The sequence below is a fragment of the Talpa europaea genome, assembly GCF_964194135.1.
Source record: "Talpa europaea genome assembly, chromosome: 1".
Taxonomy (NCBI): Eukaryota; Metazoa; Chordata; class Mammalia; order Eulipotyphla; family Talpidae; genus Talpa; species Talpa europaea.
The window spans coordinates 131,767,524-131,782,971 of record NC_140073.1 but is presented as its reverse complement, the minus strand read 5'-3'; the positions used below and the strand labels follow the sequence as shown (position 1 = coordinate 131,782,971).

General features: G+C 42.8%; 1 protein-coding gene across 1 annotated transcript in view; it reads right to left on the bottom strand.

The window, feature by feature from the left end:
* The window catches only part of KIAA2012, a gene marked incomplete at both ends in the record, with an annotated part of 103,479 nt that overhangs the window by 44,848 nt on the left and 43,183 nt on the right, over positions 1 to 15,448 (bottom strand). The window contains one exon of the mRNA XM_084259511.1: positions 8,702 to 8,763. Within this exon, the coding sequence (XP_084115637.1) occupies positions 8,702 to 8,763 (62 nt within the window). The remainder of the gene's footprint in view (positions 1 to 8,701; positions 8,764 to 15,448) is intronic.

Below are 15,448 nucleotides of genomic sequence, written 5' to 3'. Positions count from 1 at the left end.
TTTTTATAAATATCACATACATACCAGCCTAGTTCATATATGCAAGATTATAAGCAAACACACATCTATGACATTCATATTTACTCACCAAACAACATTCACAACCTCTCTGGGCACAGTCTAAACACTGTGCTGAAACACAGTGTGAAGACCTTATATGCTAATTTTTATTTTTCTTGTTTTGGTTGTTTCTCAAAAGAACAAAAGCAAATTCTTTGTGCTGCTATAATTCAGATAAAGCTGAAATTAAAAAGGAAATATTGATGGAAAAAATCTGCTGATGCTGTTGAATATAAATTTTGTATGATGCACTTCAATGCAGTGGAAAAATGCTTCTACAGCCTTCCAGATGGAGAGATCAGAGATATTCCTTTCCCCTCATGTGTGGAGGGGCAACAGGAGAGGTGGAATAATGATGCAGTGACAAAAGGCAAGGGGTTGGAAGGGGAGGCAACAGAAATCATGGCATGACCATGAGGGGCACCAAGCAGACACAGAGCATGTTGTTGGCCTATGAGCACACAGCTCCCCTCGGAAAGCTGTGTGTGTTTGTGTGTGTGTGTGTGTGTGTGTGTATGACTACTGCTCTCTACAGGTGTAGAGGCTGAGACTCAAAAGGTAAAGTAACCTATGGGGGTGGGTGCAACTAGTGAGATTTTTGAGTAAGGATTTGGTCTGAGACCTTCTGCCTGAAGCCCTGGGATGAAAATAGCATTTATTTTGTCTTTCTTTTTTTACCCCAAGAAAGTAAATTTAATGTTTATAAAGGAATGTTTATTTGAGGTACAGATTTAGCTAAGTACATGGCTCTACTGACAATGATATTAGTCTCTGGTGGGGACCAGAGTCCAAAAAAAAGTTTTTTCCATAATTGGTACTCATAAGTACCTCTTTTAAGAGCCTGTGGCCATATGTCACTTTGCGTCTCTCTCTTGGACATGAAGCCACTACTCAGTCCTTATGGACTGGTCTTCCCTTTATTGTTTCTCAACTGTCCTGTTTTATTTGAGAATGGCTTCTGCACAGATTTAAAACATTTCTTATTTAAGACAAATTTGGAAACTGAGGCCCAAGAGTAGTTTCCTGTTTTGTTCAAGATCATATCTTGAAATAGCACAAGATCAGATCAAATCTTACGACTTGGCATGTCATACTTCCCAACACATCACAATGCCTCCTGTTGGTTTCATTTGAGTTTGCCACATCACAGCTGCTTGGCTGCAATCCATCCTCTGGATGAGTCCAGCCTAGCAGAATAGTGTTGTGATGAAGTTCACTTCACTTGTGGCTTGGAAGGAGTCAGGGGTCTCTTAGAAATGAAACTTATAAATTCTAACACATAAGGAAAGTTCTTGCAACACCAGGAGAATGAATCAGTCAGCCAGAGTTCAAGAAATGTAAACACATTTTTAGATAGGAGACTGAAAAATTGCTTAGGACTTCTCCATTTCTTGGGTCAAGACCCTAGTAATTTACTGAGGTCCAAGCTGTCAAAGAGGAGACACAATTCTAACTGCATTCCAGGGAGATAAAGCAATGGGATGGCAGAGCTTCCTCTCTGAACAACATGGCAGGATTTATCCTTGTTATCAAACTGAAGAAAATGACTAGCCCCATCGACCAACGTGGGCAACTGGCTGTGAACACAGACCTGCCTTTTTCATCATTCTGGAGCTGGGGTGCACATTCACAGACTGCACGCTGCGCAACTTGCAGGCCCGTCCTAAACTGGGGCCCAGTCTTTCTATGATGAGCATTTCTGCCACTAAAGAGATAAAACACATTCCTTCTCTGGCTGCCCACCATCAGGCCCAAGCAGATTTTCAAACGCTAGCATTAATCTAACCACAGGCTTTTAGCAGGGAGATAGCATTCCTGCCAGATAATCAGGCGGTTTCTGAGATGACCCCGACTAGATGAGGTCTCATCCCAAACCTCTTCTGCCTTCTTCAAATCATGGGATCCTTCACTAAACACTCAAAACTTGAAAAGCAGGGAAGAGCATCTGATTCTAGCATGGAACTCAGTGCCTTAAAATGTCTGTCTATTTAAACCTATGTTGACTACGTTTGATTCCCAAGTTGTTCATTGTTTTAAATAAAAATGTAATGCAAATCATAGTTCTTGCTATTATTTCAGAAGACTTATTTCCTTTGGTATGGTATGTTCTGGTGGGCCCATCTGGTATTAGAATAGAGCCTGAATTCTAAAAAGTCACCTTATAAGGCAAGGTGGGTCCCCTGGTGCCTTCATAAATTTGTCTCAGGACTTGGGAAAAAATATCAGACCCACCGTTTCCAAAATGGCCAAACATTCAGTGGTTACCAGGGTAGTAACTATTGGCGGTACGGGAGGGAGCTTTTTAAAATATGTTTGGGCCATTTCTGACAACATACAAATTTCTGAGGATCGAGTAACCTTTGACTGCTCATATGTACTTCCCCTATAATTTGGGGGGAGGGTATATCCATTGCTAAATAGATCTTGGACTCTTTGTACATGAACTTGTAGACCCTGAAAAGAACCTATCAGAGGAGGCCTACAAGTTAGTCTTTGCACCTGTATGGTTTTGTAATTTTGTTCAAAAATGGAAAATGCAGGGGCAAATTCTAGATTATTAAAAAAAAATCTTCTCTGCATAAACTAAACCATAAAAGGAAGGATAATAAGGTTCCTCTACATAGCTTTTCTTTCCTTAAGAATCATATCTAAAAATACTTTATTTTATATGATATGACTCAAGACACCTATGACCATTAGAATGTTTGTTGTGTTGTAATAAATCTTGAGTCTGCTTGTTTAGAGGAGACCAAGACCCATGATGGCCTTTTGATATTATCATTATCAAATTCTTAGGACAAGATTTAAGACCTTGTTTATGCTACATATTTTCACTTTAAATCTTCCTGGATGAGGAGGAGGGTGAGACGGGTATATCAAACTGTTGCTTAAGACCTGAGAAAGTCTCTAAGCTAAAGAATATACTCCAGGGAGCTCTATTAAAGGGGCCAAATAGACTGACCTAGAAGATATGAGTCAGTCTGAAGTTATATATGGAAATGCTTAGTAAAGGCAAGTGTAATATTTTTCTTCCAAATTGGAATAATAGTTCTTTCACTTATGTCCTCTTAGACCAATCCTAATTCAGACTCAAGGGTCTGGCTTTAGCTTTGGGAATACCAACTTCTCTCAAAAGTTCATAAATTATTTTTTATGGAGCGGTCCAAAGGCACATGGCAGTTTACCAAACCCAAAATGGAAGGCAAACCTGATGATGGAATTTAACTTTGAGTTGTGTGGCAACAACATGAGAAACCCTCCAATCCAGATACACCTTTGGATTAATAAGGATACCTGTGGTGGAAGAAGGGAATGTAAAAAAGAGGCTGAAGATGGATTTACAAACAAAGCAGCCAACAAATTCAATTCATGTGGTGCTGTTAATTCTGCAGAAAATATTATTCTTGGTCACTTGCTTTTAAACAAGGTCTAGACATCTGGTCTCCTCGTCTCTGGTCTTATCTACTTAAATCCATTCTCTACATAGCTGGGAGAGTCATTTCTCTAAAATCAAAATCTGGTTATGCTGATTCCTATATAAGCAGGATCTTATAGTCTTTGGGATAAATTCCTTAGGTGCTTTCTATGACCCTTCATGATCGGGCTCCTGCCTAGCCTTACAGTTGCATTTCTCACCGCTCCCTCCCTTACATATGCCCTGGGATAGAGGCATTATGCTGCACCTCCCCCTGCAGTGACCTTTAGGGCTAATGGCTTTCGCCAAGGTCCTGCTGTGCTGGTCCGTGGCAGCATTACAAAATGCTTACTTTTTCCCCATGCCAACCTTCATGTGGTCCCTTTCCTTGTAACAGTCTCTTTTCTACAGTTGGCTAGTTTCTCTGTATACTCTATGTGTACCATGGTAATTTCTGTGCATAGCCTGGATGCAGAGCAGGCTATATTGTTTAGCTTTGTGTAAGTATAGTCTATGACATTTGCAAAAGAACAAAGTTGCCTAATGATGTATTTCTTGGAATAGATCTCCATTGTTAAGTGATGCATGATTTTACATCCTTCGATACTCAGCTTAAGTGTTCTCTCCTTCCAAATGTCTTTTCAGTCTCCAGGCTGATTTAGCCTGCACTCATTCATAACTCTCAGCACACTTCACTATGTGGACAACTTTAAGGCCCCTTAATTGTATTTTTGTGCTACAAATAATAGTTGGCATTAGTAGATAATCAATTAGTGCTTGTTGAATGAATGAATGAATGAACAATCTTTCTTTACTTTGTAAAACAGGTACTAATTCCATTGTACATGTCTTATGCTGGCATTGTCATTAATTTTCAAATGAGGAGTTATAGAGGACTAACAAAACAAAAGAAAATGCTTATATCACAAGGATATGTGTGAAAGAAACAAGAAAGAAACTAAAAGGGGAAAAATCTTTAAGAAAAGTTTCATGCTTCTTTATGGTCTTTTTGATAAGAAGATAACACAGTATCTGAAAGGTGATGCAATATGAAACAGTATTTATAGATTACTAGTTATTGAATGTTATAATTTGTTGATCACTAAGAGAAGAAAAATATTAAAAATTTTATTCTAGGTTGAGTAATACAACTAATAAACACACATATACACTCACACATAAAGTGTATGGACACTTCAAAATCCATACAAGTTTTAAAATATATTGTACTTAATGCTACTTCACAGATTGAGTGAGGCCCAGATCCCTTGTGTATATCATACAATAAGTGAACGGCAGATCCTATCTGCTTGGAAGGCAAATATCCTAACAATTCCAAGAATCCTTAGATTTGTGAATATCCTTAGTGTATATCATATCTCTAATAAAACTAAAGTAGATCTAAAAAGAGAAGGGGAATTTTTCAGACTCTGAAGGAGTCTATAACTAAAGGATTAGAGTTAATTTGTATAACTATTTTTTTTGGCAGGGAATCATCAAATTGTTAGATCTTTTTTAAAAGATTTATTTATTTTATGCATACAAGAACTGGGGTACAGACCAGAGGTACAGGGTAGTGAGAGGATTCACCAGAGACAGAGTGGGGAGCAGAACAGGCAGATTGATTGAAATACACTGCTGAGGGGAGCAGCCGGCGAGACAGGAGAGGTCTGCTGCGCTATGTGGGTATCTCCCTGGCCAGATGGGGATTGAACTGGTGCTGCAGAGCCTGCGGATAGCTTCATAGTGCTATGCTTAACCCCTTGCACCACCAGGCAGGCCCATTTTATTGTCTTTTCTATCAGTAGTCCTACTAGGTGGCCTTCTTTTTTTAGGGATGTGTGTGTGTGTGTATGTGTAAATATGTGTATATGTATACACACACACATATCCCTATTATATACACACACATGTACAAATCAGTGTTCTTTTTATGATTTCACCGGACTATTGCAGATGTCACAATGACTACAGACCATTGTGGGTGGGTACTGGGGGGCTGGGTAGGTATAATCACTAGCTTAATGATGTCATGACATCCATGGCTTGAATTCATGCCTTTGTAAAATGACAAATGATGTGTGTCTTTCACTTCTGAGGTCATTTGCAAATAGCTGAAACTGACCTTCAAGTCCATAAATAACACAAATCTACCATCTCTCTATATTTTTAGAATCCTATCATTTTTATATGAAAATATTCATTTGAACCAAATGACCAAAAAGATGGCATGAAGTTGTAAAAGCTCTGGGCCTCCCTGGTGGTGCAGGGGTTCAAGTCTCAGCACTATCAAGCTATTGCCAGCCACTGCAGCTGAGTTTGATCCCCAGCCAGGGAGCTAACCCACAAGGCCAGCAGACCTCTCTTGTCTCACCCAATGCTCCCCTCAGCAGTGTATTTCAGTAGACCTGCCTGTTTTTTCTCCCCACTCTGTCTCTGGTGAATCCTCTCACTCTCTGCACCTCTGACCTAGACCCAGTTTTGTATGCACAAATAAATAAAAATAAATCTTAAAAAAAAAAAGTTGTGAAAGCTCTATTCCAATGACTGGATCTTGGAAATTGCTCTTTTAACTCAATTCCAGGGGTTCTCCGGTATTTTCAGAGTAGTGTTATATCTGTTTTCTTAAAAGCAAGTGGAGAGTATTAAGCACCAGAGAGGTGCTAAAGCACCACAAACAAGATTTGTTTTTTGTTAAGATCGTTGAACAGGGCCTCCCCGGTGGCGCAGCGGTTGAGTGCTGGGTTGCGAAGCTGCCCACAGCCTCTGCGGCGCCGGTTCGGTCCCCGGCTGCTCCCCGGCCACCAGAGGAGGGTCCCACATGGCGCGCAGACCTCTCCTGCCGCCCGCTGCTCCCCTCAGCAGTGTACTTCGGGCCTTCTGCCTGTTCTGCTCCCCGCTCTGGCTCTGGTGAATTCTCTCACCCTCCCGCGCTTCTGACTGTACCCAGTGCATGTATAAACAAACAAACAAAACAAACAAACAAACAAATAAATAAAAACATGCCTCTATTAAAAAAAATTATTAAAAAAAAAAAGATCGTTGAACAAATCCAAAGAACAAATATGTTTCCTGTATTCTGTGATTTTATAGGCGGTCAACTAGGAATTTGTTTTCCTGCAAAGACTATGTTCTACATAGTGGCTAGACTCCCAAATCATCCTTAAAAAAAAAAACAAAAAACTGTTTAACCCATATTGTAGTTCAATTCTCATTTATCAAATATGTATGAAATACCTACAGTTAGTATGTGCCAGCAGCATTGTACCAGATACTGGGGATACTGGTGGATCCTTGCCCTTAAAAAGTGGACAGTAGGGCCTCCCTGGTGGCACAAGGGGTTAAGCACAGCATTATGAAGCTATCCGTAGCCTCTGCATTGAGTTGGAGCCCCAGCCGGCCAGGAAGCAACCCACATGGCGCAGCAGACCTCTCCTGCCCCGCCCACCGCTCCCTTCAGCAGTGTATTTCAGTCCGCCTGCCTGTTCTGCTCCCCACTCTATCTCTGGTGAATTCTCTCACTACCCCCACATCTCTGGCCTGTACCCCAGTTCTTGTATGCATAAATAAATAAATCTTTAAAAAAAAGTGGACAGTAATGGATAGAAAATTCTCTCAGGTAGGCAATACTGTGAGAGAGGCTGTGATGGCACAGGCACCAGAGGCCTTGTAAACCTGTGGAGGAGGACCTCACCCAGTTGGTGGAGGGGTGGATGGTGCCGAAAAGCTGCCCAGAGGGAGGGCAACTTGAGGACTAAACTGAGGCCTGAGGGATTGGTGGGAGATAAGCAGGAAGGAGGTAAAGTTGTGGGGTAACAGAAAGTGGAATGGTGCTTGCTAGGGTCTGTGGGGAAAGGAAGAATGGGGAGTTGTTATTTAATGGGTACAGAGTTTCAGTTTGGCAAGATGAGGTATCTGGAGATTGGTTGCTTGACAATGTGAATCAACTGAACACTATTGTACTCTCAAAAAAGTTTCAGATGGCAAATATTATGTGCTGTGTATTTTGCCACAATTATGGGGACTACAATGATTTCAGGAAAAAAAAATTAATCAATAGAAAGAAAAAGAAAAAAAAATGTCAGGGCATAAGAGGAAATGGGGAATTGTGCTCCAGGCCAAGCGAACAGTGTACTCAAAAGCTGGAGAATAAGAAAGAGATTTGCATTAGCCTAAGGTCTTTTAGTTACTAGAGAAGATAAGGAATGAATGTTGTGGGGTTTTTTGTTTTGTTTTGTTTTTTTGCCCCTTTCCAGGATGTAGAACTTGTCATGGGGAAACTCTGAAATAGTCCAAGTTTGTCTTTGGAACTCTCATTTCCCTTTCTGTACCTTTTTCCTTCCCCCTATAACTAATATTCTTCATCAAGCCCTCCTAGGCACTGCACCAGTCCGGCATGTTTTGACCCCCTTAAAACTCTACATATCCCAGGATTACCTCTTTATGCTTCCACAATTTTAGTCCCTCATTGTAGCTGGGTTGCAAGAGGAGAGTCATCCACATTTTTTTTTTTTTAACCCAAGTATGAATGACTAATAGCTTCTCAGAAGTATGTCTTATAAAAGAATGTTTCTGAAACCCAAGTGATTCTATTACTGAGAATTTAATAATAGAATGAGGTGTAATGGTGACATCTTTGGTTATATATATTAGGAAGAATCTTTTTGGTCAGGAGAACTACCTTCTAAATAGGCTTGACTTGCTTGAATCTGTCTCAGGAGTATGGTTCTCCCAAACTCTTCCTGCTTTCTTCAACTTCTCCCCATATATCTAAAAGTTGCAAATCATTTTCAATGTAACCCACAAAAGGGTGTCTGATTCTGGGTAAGGAGAAAGGCCTGTGCAAAAGAAGCCATTCATCACTATGAGTCCTTAGCCAGGAACTTCCTAACCTCTCACATCTTGTCAGATGAAAATGTGCCTATTTAGATTCCGGTGATTATTTAATCACCACTAACCATGCATAGTGGTAAAAATGCAGGCTCCTAGGGTTCAAATTCCAGCTTCCTGTCTTAGCTCTGTGACCTTGGACAAGTCACTTAAGCTCTCTGAGCCACATCGTCGCAGATGAAAAATGAAGAAGGTAATAGCATTAGCTTAGATTGTGAGGATGAAGTAAATAGAGGAATCTATTTGGTATTGGCATATCAAAGATAATAATGGTAGCATCATCACATCATCCTTCATCTTTCATTAGAGGATGATTTAAGAAATACTCTGGCCTACTTCCAACCAATGAGTGAGAATGAACACTGAAACTCTTCCCACCATAATCATGATCAGAGTATCTACCAAGGAGAATGGTAGAAGGGGATAAATCAGAAAGCCAGGTTCCCAAGTATTTCTCAGCTTACAGATTTTGAGGTTGGCAAGCATGTGATTGTGCCTTTTCTCCTTCTAATTTTGCAGTCTCTAGCAAAAACAATTTCCTCCACCCACGTCTGGCTCCAGCCCTCCATCTGTGGCATGGCTTCCTGTTACTATAGCAGGCCCCTCATGCAGGATTCATTGCTGCCTGCTCCAAAATAAGCAGGCAGGAAGACCACACACATTTCCCTATTAATCAAAGACTATTTTTAGGAGAGAGAGAAAGTGTCTACATGTTCATCCTTCCCTCCGATTGAAGCAGAAGCAACAGTGATTGTGGTGGAAGATGAGCTACAAGTTCAACCTAGACCCTAGTTTTTGCTTATTTCTCTATGGGGAAAATGAAATATAAAGGAAAGAATGACTGGTGTCAGTCCTTCATTTAAAATACAAGCCTGAGAATCTTGCAGATAATTTTCACGTTTGTGGTTATCCACGGTAAACTGTGTGCAACTCTAGGAAGGACCATGCCCGCATCATTATAATGTGAATTATGTCCCTACAGCACATCCCTGCAAGTTCTCCTTCCTGGGCCAATGAAACACAAGCACTTGGTTCGAATCCTCTTCTCTTTTCCCCTGATATTTATGTTTAGACACCAGTACAGTGCTGACCACGAGTAACACCGCTGTGTGCTGCTCGTGAGGACTCTGGATTTCTCTGGTGAAACAAGTGAATTCTTTGCCCTGTTTATTGTTATATTTGGAGAGAAACTTTTTTTTTTTAAGATTTATTTATGGGCCTCCCTGGTGGCGCATGGGGTTAAAGCACCATGTTATGAAACAATCCACAGTCTCTGTAGCATGAGTGCGAGCTCCGGCTGGCCAGGGAGCAACCCACATGGCGCGGCAGACCTCTCCTGTCTCGCACACTGCTCCCCTCAGCAGTGTGTTTCTGTCTGTTCTGTTCCCTGCTCTGTCTCTGGTGAGTCCTCTCACCCCCCCATCTCTGGCCTGTACCCCGGCTCTTGTGTGCATAAATAAATAAATCTTTAATAATGCACACAAGAACCGGGGTACAGGCCAGAGGTGTAGAGGTTGAGGATTCACCAGAGACAGAGCGGGGAACAGAACAGGCAGACTGACTGAAACACACTCCTGAGGGGAGCAGTGGGTGAGTCAGGACAGGTCTGCTGCACCATATGGGTAGCTCCCTGGATGGGGATTGAACTCGTGCTGCAGTGGCTGAAGATAGCTTCATAGGTTGCAACTTAACCCCTGTGCCACCAGGGAGGCCTCTAGAGAGAAACTTTTTGGAGGGCTAAGTAGGAAATCATATATATAGGAGTCAAATGACATAGAGGAACATTAGAAGAGACTTTTTGGGGAAAAGCTAACATCTTAGGAGACATTGAATACTAGACCCCTTCTTTTTCTGGCCCATATTTGAATGAATAGATTCATAGGTTAAAAAAACAATTAGGAGTTTACTGGAGGGTGTGAAAGGGTCTTGAAGAAAACCTATTTTCCTTACTGTGGGATAGGGATGAACATAAAGTGGATGCATTGATGATTTAGACTCCTAATATATTGGATGGATTTGACAGTCCACACATGCCTTTGTGGAGAGAAGGTTGAACTAGGATTTAAAGTGCATTGAAGAAAATAATATATTTATTCAAGATATTTAAGGATGAAACTCTACAGGGACTGTGATCCTAAAATTCTGAGAGGGGAACTTCTGATGAAGTAAGAGCATGAAACAGTTAATACTCAACTCAGTTTTGAGGTGATGCCCAGATTTGAACAGTAGGTGTGTCCAGGGCCCCAGTGCACCTAGTGATGGGAGGATGATAGGCAAGTATTAGGAGCCCCAAACTCCAGCTGCAGCACAAGTACAAGGTCTAGGCTGGGGAAATAGGGATTCTAACCCACCTGATTCCAGCAAAAGGCAGGCTTTGCATAGCCCTTGAGGAATTTTTTTTGCCATCTCTTAGAGTCATATTGAATGAGAATTATTCTTCTAGCTGTTCTTGACAGTCATACTAGTTAACTCAATGCTGTTTTAATGATTGAAGAGAATTAGGATGACAGATTAGAGAAAGACAGTTAAGGGAGAGACAACAGGTAATAAGGTAGTCGTTTGAGTGGATTGTAAGTGAAAGAAGGATTTTAAGGGGAAATTTAATGGGGTGGATGGGGGAGAGAGAGAGAGAGAGAGAGAGAGAGAGAGAGAGAGATCTCAAGGAAATAGCAATAGGGAAAGCCAGAGGGAATTAAATTGGAAAAGATTTTGAGATCTTCTATGTAACTACCCACCAAACTCATTTCCCAATACATGTAGGTATGTATTTATGCTTCATTGTCTTATTACTGATTAGGGAGATTGCCAAAAAAGAATGTCTGGCTTTATTAATTTGCTACACTGTGGTGGGGCTTGGAAAAGCCTGTTCATTGGCCTTTTCCACCTCGGCATGCTCACACACAGCCACATGCATGCACGCAGCTCAGGCCAAGCAATGTGATTTGGGATTCTGAGAATCAACACTGGAGAGAAAGCCCTAATTAGTGTTAATTGTTGACCCTATAGTTCATGAGTAGATGCTCTGGAGAATGGGAAATGAGAACAAACATTAATTATTTAGTAGGGACCTTGGAGACAGACACTCTGGATTAAAAGGAGAAAGATAAATTGCATAATGAATGTTAATTTTTCCTCAAAGAATTAAGTGGTCGGGCCTCCCCAGTGGCGCAGCGGTTGAGCACTGGGTTGCAAAGCTGCCCACAGCCTCTGCAGCACCGGTTCGATCCCCGGCCACCAGGCAAGGGTCCCACATGGCGCGCAGACCTCTCCTGCCGCCTGCTGCTCCCCTCAGCAGTGTACTTCATCAATCTGCCTGCTCTGCTCTCCCCTCTGGCTCTGGTGGATTCTCTCACCCTCCCGTGCTTCTGACTGTACCCAGTGCTTGTATAAGTAAATAAAATAAATCTTAAAAAAAAAAAAAAAAAAAAGAATTGAGTGGTAGGTGGTTGGAAGGGAAAAAGAGGCTAAAACAATCATGAAAGAGAAACCTCAGTGTGTGCAGTGCCCAGAGCTTGCAGGAGGGCTATACACTTTCCATCCCTGCTTCCTTCTTGTCCTTTCCTTACAGCTCCCAAGAAACTTGCAATTAAGGTTTTCCTTAGAACTCTTATTATTTACTCCAGTGTGTGTTAGGAAGTTCAACCACTTCCCCTAGAGCACAGGAGCCAGTAAACAGCCACAATGCATTACTGAGAAGCCGAGAGGCACATGACATTGGAATTTATTTTTTATGTGTTCTGGTGGGAATTTAAAACAAGGGAGGAGGCCAGAGCTGAGCACCACGCAGGAGAGGACTAAGGCTGCATGTGTGCCCCTGTGGGGGTAACTCAGCCTCCAGGGCCTTGATTGTTGTTTTATCTTAATTACAACACACGAGACACCAACACACGGCCACCCTCAAGTAATCCTCTTGGCTGAAAGTGAAAATAGAGAAAAAGTAATTCAAGTGGGAAATTAGAGAGGAGAATTGTAACCAGTTTTGTAAAGAGGCGCCACAAACAGGCTTGTCGCTGGTTGCTCATATTGGAGGCACTGATTGGGATCCCCAAATTAATGGGTGGTCCTGGGGATCTTCCCATTGCAGCTCCTCTTGCGCCCACCCATTGCCTTCCATTCAGGCTCTCATTAGCTGTTTGGGTGATTCTGCAGTAGCCCATGTGTTTGGTATTTTCTTGTCTGTCCCTTCACGCTGTACACACACTGGGTTGCATGACATCTCTCCTCAAACACCTGTGATGCCTTTGTTGCCTCAAAAGCAGCATTTCAGCTCTATACTGGTACACAGCGGGCCTTGCCGGGGCTGACTCTAGCCAACCTTTCAGCCCATCTGGCCCCACGTAGCCCCTCCACAGTCATTTCCCTCCCACATGTGCTCTGCTCTCCTGTCTGCGTTGGTACATGCTGAACCATCAGCCCTTTTCCTCTTTGTTTATCTACTTAAACTGATTTCTCAAAGGTCAGTACAAATGGCAGTTTCTCTGCAAAGGCCCGGTGAGGCCCTTGAGGGCTGTAGCCAGAGGATCCCGGGCAAAGCCTTAGGAAGTGGGGTGAGGCTATCAGCCTCGGAGTGACCCAGTGCTGAGGAGCTCCTTTTAGCCCTGCTCTGGTCCAGGTGTCTGTATTTACATATGCGCATGCCCAGTGCTCTCTGGGACCAGGTATCTGTAATCCTAGGCACCCATTTGGGCCCAGGTCTTTCTCAACAGGGTGTCCCACAGGTGATAGGGGCTAGTAGTGGGGGAGACTTCAGGACGGGGAGCTGGAGCTACCCTGTTTCCCCTACATTACAAAGAGACTGCAAAGGATGCACATTTATTTCTTTTTCACCTTAGAGTCTAGAGAGGCAGGCAGAGCAGGTGATTGCTCCATGGTGTTATCTGGATTCTGTATTTTGTGTGGCTCCATGTCCCATAAATATGTCCTCTTCCGCGTGGTTGAAGCTATGTCACCACCTCACCCAAGTCCAAGGGAAAGATGAAGAGGACAAGCAGTGTTCTTTTAAGGAAATGATCTGGAAGTTGCACATGTTACTTCTACTCACATTTCATTAGTTAAAACTTCATCACATGACCATGCCTGAATGCCAGGGAGGCAGAGAAAGAGAATTTCTAGCTAGGTAGCCATGTGTTCAGTTAAATTTTAGGCTGGGAGTGTATGTTAATAAGAAGAATAAATGGAAGAGAGGCTATTGGAAAATAATTAAGGTTTGCTGCTCACAGTTTCAATCAACATTTATGGGCAATGTTCTAGAAGTACCTACTGTGTTCTCTGGGATATTCAGAAATAGATGAAGAGGGTCAACCTACAGGAATTTAATTTTTTTTAAAGATTTATTTATTTATGCATACAAGAGCTGGGGTATAGGCTAGAGGTGTGGGGTTGTGAGAGGATTCACCAGAGACAGAATGGGGAACAGAACAGGCAGACCGACTGAAATGCACTGCTGAGGGGAGCAGCGGGCGAGTCAGGAGAGGTTTGCTGCGCCATGTGGGCTGCTCCTTGGCTGGCCAGGGATCGAACTTGTGCTGCAGAGGCTGCAGACAGCTGCACAGGTTGCGTTTTAACCCCTTGCGCCACCAGGGAGGCCCCAACCTACAGGAATTTTAAATCTTGGAGAGGAAAGAAAAGAGTGAAAACTGAAGGAGAGCCTGTGAGAGGGTCCAGGAAGAGAGAATTAGTGGAATTCAGGACGTAGCCATCCGCGGGGCTGAGGTGATCAGATAAGGTATTGCAATGAAGATGGTACTCCAGCTAGCGTCTAATCCTGCAATCTGGACAAGGGGCAGTATGATTAGTAGAAAGGGCTCTGACCTAAGTGGGTACAGGAAGATTTGAGCTTCAGGTTTGTCACATAGAAACTGTGACTTTGAGCAAATCATTATACCTCTCTGAGGCTGTTTCCTTATCCATAAAGTGAGAAGGTTTTCAAACTGTGGCCTCATAGCTCTAATGGTTCACCAAAGACTGCTCATTCAGGAGCCATCTGTAGGGTAAGGAAAAATATCAGGCTTTTCTGCCCTCCCGCCATCAGGATAGATGAGGGAACCCTGTGATCCTGAAAGCATGCCTGAGGGCGGGCACCTGGAGTGGGTACACCTGGGCTAAGACTGTGCTTTTAAGGGCGGCGTCACGGGGACTCCAGGAGAAGCGGAAGCAGAAGCCGAAAGAGAAGCCGAGAAGCAGCAGAACGAACACCAGAGAGCCCAGATAGAGTGAAGATTTGCTGGGGGCTGGGAGGAATGCCAGCCTCCCAGCCCCCCAGCACCCCTGCCTGCCACGTACCCGCTGAACCCCAATAAAAAACCTGCAAAACTACTGAGGACTCTGACTCCTCCTTTACCCAGTCCGCTGGATCAGAAAACCTGCACTGTGTCCTGTCCTGCCTTTACACCATCTTAGGAGGGGAAGCATTAGCTAGACTGCAGAGAAGTTGGGGGGGACACAGGCAGACCATCCACACTTTAAATAGGCAGCTCTGCTTCTACCCCTTTAATCAATTGGTGTCTTTAAACACTGATGCGGGTAATGCCTGTGTTCCCGAAAGACTCTAGGGCTCTGAAACTGATTAGCTGCGAGGGAGGTAGAGCTCATAGCTTCATAGGTTATTTGGAAAAACACATGAGGACCATCAAATTCAAAAAAATGAACAGGAATTAAGTGTTTAACACTTCATATTGAATTGTTTCTTCGAAAAAGGAATTTCCAGATTCGGAGAAAACTATTATTTTTGACTTTTTTTTTCTTGGGGAGCTATAAAGTGGTGATGACACCACATTTCAATATGAAATAGGGGAGTCTTTATAGGAATCATGAGAGGCTTTTGTCAAAGGAAAGGAAACTCCTGTGTTTTGGGGATACTGCTGGTGACTATCAGAACACCTGGGGTGGGAGGGCTGCTGGGTTCTTGGGGCTTCAGTTGGGGAAGAAAAGTCCTTTTAACATAATGCCTGTTCACTATCTGAAGAACTGGAGCTCTGTGACACACACTGGCATCCCTGGAGCTAATTCCAACTCCTCTATTTCCATATGAGGAAGCCGAGGGCCAAAGCAATAAAATTATTTTCTTGTGACCATAGAAATCAT